The sequence below is a fragment of the Nicotiana sylvestris genome, chromosome 12 (genome assembly GCF_000393655.2).
Source record: "Nicotiana sylvestris chromosome 12, ASM39365v2, whole genome shotgun sequence".
NCBI lineage: Eukaryota > Viridiplantae > Streptophyta > Magnoliopsida > Solanales > Solanaceae > Nicotiana > Nicotiana sylvestris.
The window spans coordinates 113,913,092-113,921,194 of NC_091068.1; the positions used below are offsets into that span (position 1 = coordinate 113,913,092).

General features: G+C 32.9%; 1 protein-coding gene across 1 annotated transcript; it reads left to right on the forward strand.

Annotated features, from left to right (window-relative positions):
• Positions 1–2,475: 2,475 nt before the first annotated feature.
• LOC104219106 (uncharacterized) lies at positions 2,476–7,583 on the forward strand. The gene is made up of 2 exons (XM_009769737.2): positions 2,476–2,657; positions 6,836–7,583. The coding sequence occupies exons 1-2, from the start codon at positions 2,651–2,653 to the stop codon at positions 7,327–7,329; spliced, it is 501 nt and encodes a 166-aa protein (XP_009768039.1). The 5' UTR covers positions 2,476–2,650; the 3' UTR covers positions 7,330–7,583.
• Positions 7,584–8,103: the final 520 nt, after the last annotated feature.

Genomic DNA, 8,103 nt, shown 5'->3' on the forward strand with positions numbered 1-8,103 from the left:
CAACCACAAACATACGTTTTACAAAAAAACACCTTTTGAATCGTAATACTGTTTCTCAATATCAACTTCCTGCTCCTCGGCTCCTCGGCCGAATACTCAAATCAATAATTCTCCATATCAGTATCTAATAAATATACAAATAAATGAATATGTACGTAAAGAAACCAAAACCCATGTGTCGAATTGTCGTCTTTTTTTTTGTATATGTACACTAAATATTTCATACAAATTATGATCAAACTTTGCATAAAATTTGGCAATATAATGGAAATAAACTCCATGAACGAAGCAATTAAATGAGTTATTTGAATATATAAAGGGAATTCTGACCTGCACCCATGACAAAGTGAAGAAGTACAGAGCCCTTTGAAGTGTATGTAATTGTCACTTTCAGAAAAATCAGAGTGATCTCGTTTTTTTTTTTTTTGTCTGTGTTTTTGCCCAAAGACTATATATACTTCTCCATTTTTTCCAATTTGAAAATATGTAATCTAAACTTTTCACGCATTGCACTTTAATTTGATATTTATATTTTCTTCAGGCAATAATGATCCAAAACGGTCCTTAATGTATTGAGTTTTGCTTTAGTTTGGTCCTCAATATTCAACTTGACAAATATAGTCCTTGTTGTATCAAGTTATATTGAAAACATTGGATACTCCCTGTGCCCCTATTTATGTAGAGATGGCTCGACTAGTATGGAGTTTAAGAAAAAAATTATACTTTTGAAATTTGTAATCTAAATTAAATTATAGATATTACAAATGTTTCATTAAAGGTAGCGTAAGAAGTTTATAGCTAAATGTTTCTAGACAAAGACGTATGCTAATTCTTTTGGAACATATCAAAAGTAAAGTATGATATGTAAATTGGGACAACAAAAATAATAAATACTAGAACAATTTTTCCATGCACACATTAAGTAGTGTCCTCTTATTACCTCATTAGAAATACACTCGAAAAAGAATCATGTTCAACTATAATGTAATACTAATTGTAAAATATATTTTCAATTTTAAATATATTTTCAGTTTTAATTTTTTCATCTTTCAGTTTACAAGTTCGAAATTCTGCTAGTTTCAAAGTTATCAGTACAGAGGTTTATGTGTTTGGAAGTTTACAGGTTTAGAAATTATAAAGTTTACGGGTTCGAAAGTTCGCAGTTTCGAAAAGTTTAGCGGTTCGGAAGTTTATGAAATTTGTGGGTTCGGAAGGTTGTTGGTTCGAAAGTTTATGGCTTCATGTTTATTGTATCTAAATTATTTATGAATACTCTTGAGAAGTTATTTTTCTTAATTTGTGTACCAAACACCGAAAAATAAATAAGATTACTACTTTTTCCAATAAAATATTTTCTTGAAAAATATTTTTCACGAAAAATATTTTCCGTTATACCAAACACACCCTTAAGTATTAACTTTTTCAATCGAACAGTTGTTAGTGACAGGCATATTTTTGAATCTTTAGATAATATTGGGGTCATTTTTATACAACTAACAAAATGAATGGTAGATTTAAACTTTTTCGAACAATAGAGAGACAAATTTCATCTTTTTTTTTTAAAAAAGAAGAAAAATATCAAAAAATGCCAAACCAATTTTCAAGTTTCTTTAATAAAATCATAAATTTTTATATAAATCTATAACCGTATCAATAATCAGGATACATTTTTTATTTTATGAAAATAAATCAAAAAAATATCGAATCGTACCGAATAAATTTACATGTGAAAAATATATTTATATATTAAGTTTAAAAATAATAAAGCATTAAATTTTTTCTTGGGCTTTTGAATTATAAAATGGTTACAAGCCAATGAATAATTAATTTTAAATCCTAATTCTCAAACCTATTATGCTTCTCATATTGAAATAAATTATTTTCAGCAAGACACAAGGTATTCTAATTGTTCTAAGTAGCAAACTACGTATTGAATATGTTTTCTTTCGTATGATTTAGATTTATTGTTTTGAATATTTAATCTTTTGTAAGCTTTATTCTTGAGTTTTAGCTTGGTTAATATCTTTCCACTCATGTAATTTATATTTTCTTTGTCTTTGCCAAATTTTTTTTTTGCGCTGCTGTAAAATGGTTGATGGATTTACATTGTGATCATCTTTCACGCTTTCTTAATTCATCACCCGTTAAACAATAAAAATATCTAAAGAGTTTTACGAAGTCATATAAAAGTATGTATGTTATTGCATTTTACTTCTACAAGTGACTTTTACATGACATTTAAAAAATACCAAAAATTAATCGAACAATACCGATATCAAAGAGAAACCAACAAAATTGAGACGATTCCGAAAAATCTAATTATGATTATATATAATAGAATAACTAAAAATTAGTATATTATAAATTTTATAAAATAACCGGTCCACCCGAACCAATGACACCCTACAAAGAACCAACTTTACAAAGTAAAAGAGAAAAATGAAAATTACAGAAAAGCATCTTAAATTAAACAAACATATCTGTTACAAATGACATAAGACAGAGTGTGCGCGCGCGCGCGGCGCGTGTGTTTGGGAGAGAGAGAATTGGAAAATGGAAGGATTGGTTGAAGGCTTCTTCGCAGGTAACGTGCCATGTCTGATGATCTGAAGAAGAGCATTTCACTTCAATTTTCATTCCTTTCTCCATAATGGAAGGTATTAATCTTTTCTCTATGTGAAACCCTTTTATTTTCTGTATACTCTGTGACTTTGGCTTACTGTGTTTGGACTGAAAGCGGACTTCATTTGGGAAAGGAATAAAAGATAATTTCCCTTCTTTTTTTTTTGATTCCGTTTTTATGGTTAATGGTTGCTGATCTCTTGTATCTTTTAGTGATGTCTTGACTGAATGTAGGTTTTTGTGAGAAAGGAATATAAGTTAATATCTGAAATGAATAGGGAGAATTAGCCTAAATAGCCTCCCACCCAACCACTTACACACAAAAAATAGCGGGCGGAAATTTGATATATATATATATAATCCATGTATAATATGTATATAGCCTTAAATACTCAGTGTTTTACCAGCTTCGATCGGCTATTTGTGTACAGATCCCTTTTTTCTTTTTATGGTGTATGGTTGGTGAGCTCTTGTAATTTAGTGATATCTTTTGAATTCTTTGATTTTAGCTTTCTGGGTCTTGCCGAACTATATGGCTTTCCTTCTTGCATATATATAAATATATTATAACCATGGTGTTAGGTCAGTTTGCGCACACCTCGACTAATTTTACGGTAACCAGCAACATGTACTAAGTAATTCTATTCACTAAGGCTTACATAGAGGAGAAAGGCCTTCTTGCATATATTAGGGAAAAATTATCAAATAGTAGCAGAATCTACATGATGTTTTGGTTAGATTTATAATGTTGGAGGAATTGGATCCAGTAAATATGGATTTACATAAATCAGGGAAGGCAAAACTGGCCTTCTTTAATCATATTCATTCTTCGCTTTACCCTTCTTGCATGCTGCCAGTAATAACAACAATGCTTTAATTCTAAACTCATTTGGTTTGTTATATGGATCCTCAATATCCATTGTGCTGTGCTTGGATCCATTTCAGTTCAATCGCTCAATGATTTGTTTCTAAGGACAAACTAGTTTTTTTTTTTTTTTTTTTTTTTTTATCTCTAGAGGGTTTTTGCAATTTTTGCTAACATGCATTTCTCCAAATAAACTCTTGGCAAACACTGGACCTATGTATGAGCTATCTTGCGCGGACTCTCCAAAATGTAGCCGCACCCGTGTCGGATCCTTCAAAAATGCACTACTTTTGGAGGATCCGACACGTATCCAACCACATTTTCGGAGAGTCCGAGCAATACTAAGCTTTATTAGTAACAGTCAACAATTATAATCTTTTGCTAAATTCTTGCTATCATGCTCAAAAGAGCTATAAAAGAATGACATTCCTGCGTTTTGCCATATAGAAATGGTATACCTAGAGAAAGCTGAATAAAAATTTAGAGACTATAATCAAGTAAAAGAATAACGATTACAAATTTTGGTGGGGTTTGTTTCATGCTTAAGGAATAGAATCCTTTCAATTATGAGATTCCCTTTGGACTAGGCCAGACCTTTTAAGTTTCCCTAGCCGCATTATTAAAAGTCATCAGTTTGTTGCTTAAAATGACAGAGCAACGCTAAGCAAAGTGTTATCTCCTCTCGGCTGAAGCGATGTGCTTTTGAGAGGTTCATGCTCAGATAATGAGATGTAGAAAGTGATTATAAAGGAAGTTTTTGAAGATTCGTGGACAACTTTTGGGAAATGTTTCTTTTGAAATTTCCTTTTGTAAGAAAAGTTTGTGCAGAAAGAAAGTATGTTTGGTAGTTGTACTCTTTTTTTAGAATTACTGCGTGTTTTTGGGCTATTCTTTAAAGAACACCCTAAGACCACTTTTGTTTTATTTTTTCTAAAAACAAATTTTTGGTATAAATTTTTGCAAAAGTTTCTTGCAGGAACTTAAACAAGCACGTTTTTGAACACTTCCTTTTTGAAAGATTTCGAAAACTTCCCATTACAAATGCCACCATTAAATCTGGCTACAACAATAACTAGCCTCAGTTCCAAACAAGTTGGGGTCAGCTATATGAAACCTCACTGGTCATGTTTCACCATTACATCTGGTTTTGAAAAAAAAAATAGAAAGGGCAGAAAAGATTAGGCTTTTGCCATTTGAATACTAGGCTCCTCTCTATTACTCTTTTTTTGGGGGTGTTTTTGATAACTAAGGTTTTCAGGCCAGCTTGCATGCCTTTGGCTATTGCATCGGCTACCTGCTACCTTTTATTAGCAAAGGTACCGAGTAATTATGTTTACCAAAATTTTGGACAAATGAAAAGAAATCACCTAGCTTTTTTTGTCTTTATTGGGATTCGAGCTTTAGTTTCCCATGACTCCTCCTTATTACTCTTCATTGTGGTCGTCTTCTTCTCGAATTTGTAATGCCTCTCCTTCTACTAATTCTATTTCGTTGCAGATTTTGATTTACCCTCTCCCCTGCATACAATGTATGTTCTTCTTCTTGTAGTATACAAATCCTCTTATTCTAATTTTGAGCTCTCTTTTGCTCCTCTTTCTACTCTCTTAGTACAATTTCTACAGCAATTAAGCATGCAATTGAATGCAACAAATTATATTTGTTGTTGATTGACTTGAAAATAAAAATCAATTTTATGATTGAAGTTATCTTTGCATGGTCATGCTGAAATTACATTCTAATGATGTTTAATATGAGTTGTTTGATGAATATTATCGATAATATATAGTTGATGCTGGAATTAATAATTTTAGTTGCTTTTTGATGTAATTTAAATCATTGGCCCTCTTGTCATTTTGCACTTTTCACTTTTAATAGCATCGCTCGTAAAGTCACTTTAGCCCAACTGTCCTCTTCCTATACTGTTGTTCTGCTTTTGACTTATTCTTTGATGAATGAATAATTGATAACAGTTCATGTTTTCTCTTTGTGCAATAACATCTCTTGCACTCATAACCACCAGACCTTCTTGCCGTCTTATTGAAAGTTGAGCAAGGAGTGTGTACAATATAAATTATGAAAGCATCCATTTAGAGCACTAGGTGCATTGTTGTCAATCAATGGTGCCTTTGGTTATATTAGTTAAAGAGATGATATCTCTTGAATTTTTTTGTCAGATGCTGAAAATATTATCTGGGTCTCTTTATAAATCTAAAAGTGAGAGGCTGCAAAACTATTATCATTCTTTTAAACCTGTGTCATTCTGCTTGATTTTAAGGATAAATAAGATAGAAAAAGTTTGATACCCACCAAAATGTTTTTCTTAACGTATTATCTCATGTTTAATGTAGTTTGCATTTGACGTGGACATGGATACTGATATTTTGGAACTGTCGTTCTTTCTGTAGAAATACGAGCTGCTATTATACTTAGTACTTCATTTTGTTTTGCTCCTAGTTTGCTCACAGTGGAAACAGTCTCTCTACCCTAGGGTAGGGGTAAGGTCTGCGTACACACTACCCTCCCCAGACCCCAAAGTGGGATTATACTGGGTTGTTGTTGTTGTTGTTGTTGTTTGCTCACAGTGATTAAGTGAAACAAGTTTGAATGGGATAGTTATACTTGAGTATGTGAGAGATATAGTAAAATGATGTGAAAAAGAGTATAAAGATGTTATGCACTCCAAATTCGAAGTAAAATAAAATAGTAATATTAATTGTTAGTTTGACTTTTTGAGGATGTTAAATTTGCCATTTTGGTGAAGTGGCTATCCATTTGATACCGACAAAAATAAGATGTAGGTCAAACAAAATGCAATGGTTGTATTGTCAAAGAAAAAATAGTGTTAAACTGGTTATTAGAATTGTTGAGTCATATAATTACCCTCACTGTGTGTAAGGGTTTCTGAAGGATTTTATAAATATCGTAAAGCAGAAGCTTCTAGGGAGTTTATAAAGGTGTTGGATGTAGTAGTCAAATAGCAAAAGGCCATATTATTTTCCTCTTTTCTTTTCCATCTTGGGAAGTTAGATTCCAAAAATCCTTCACTTCTCGCTCGCTCCTTATTGTCTGACATTTGTGCTTGTTTGAAGTGCATGTCTTCCCCCACTAGGCGATAACCCTCCGTGCTGCATAGCTCCGTTGCTTGAAGCGGCAAAATGATGACTTCTAATAACACCATTGATCCCTTCTTACGGGGTTGTGGTTTGCAGACTTTGTGAACTTATATGTTGTGTCTGCAATGTTTTCTATTTAAGTATTGTAGAAAGATTATCATCAGTAAAATCCTAGAAACACACCTAACAATCAGCTTCTAATTATCTGTACTAACATTGACAAGTGAATCCCCAGATCGAGAATCTGTGGAATCTAGGACAAAGAAGTCCAGTATATCCTCAGGTGGCAGGGTCCAAGAACGTGAAGAATTTCTCCGTAGGTTTGTAGATAGCGAAAGCTTGGTTGAGAACCTTAAGACATGGTATGGAGAGTTAGCCAAGAATTCAGAGGAACCTCCTTTTGATGCTCCTTTTGAATTAGTAGATCTTCAAAAGTTTGATTATGCTTTGGAAGGAGTTCCATTTCAGCAGCTGGTTCGAATCCCTAGTGCAATCTATGATTCGGCTTCTGGCGCTGTGGAAGCAACTGCTTATCTTGCCCTTGAAGATTTTCTTCATGCAAGTGTGAAGGGTTTGATCGGAACAAACCCTATTATTTGTAAAAGAAAGAAACAAAAGAAGACTAAAAGAAGTAGAAGAAGACAAAGAGAAAAAGCAAGAATGAAAAGAAAGAAAACGAGGGAAGAAAGGAAAAGGAAAAGTTGGTGGGCTGCAAATGTGAAAGAATGAATTTGGCGCGTAGTTTGCGGTGTTATCCTGCCACGTATTCACATTCGCTGAAAATAGACGCTCTGCCTATAAATAGGTATTCTCTTGTTCAGTTGTAGATCATCACACAAATTCTTCTCTCTCTCAATATCAATAAAGCTATTCTCTGTACGGCCGTGGAGTAGGCAAAAATTGCCGAACCATGTAAATCTTGTATTTTCTTGTCTTGTACAATTTATTGCTTTTCTCTTTAAATATATTTTTCCTTTCTATTAGCCTGACACGCATCCCACCAACTGGTATTAGAGCACAGACAATGTAATTTTCGTAGAAAAGTACGGTATTGGTGCAAGTACTATTCACAATAATAGTGCGACACTATTGATCATCAATATTAACACTATTCACAATAGTGAAGTATTATTCATTAATAATGATAGTACTGATCACCAATAGTGAGTATTGTCTACTTTATACGGTTGAGACATTTTCCTACACAGAGTACTATTCGCGGTTACTATTCACATAAAAAATATTTTTTTGGTGAAGAAATAGCATCGGAAGAAGGAAAAGTTAAAGATTGACAAGTTTAATGGCAAAGATTTTGGATTCTGGAAAATGCAAATAGAGGATTATTTGTACCAGAAAAATTACAGTTACCTCTGACCGAGGTAAAACCAGAGAATATGGCCAAAGCGAATTGGGATCTATTAGATCACCAAGCTTTTGGCGTGATTCGTTTGACGCTGACACGAAATGTAGCGTTTAATATCATTAACAAGAAGATCATTGCAG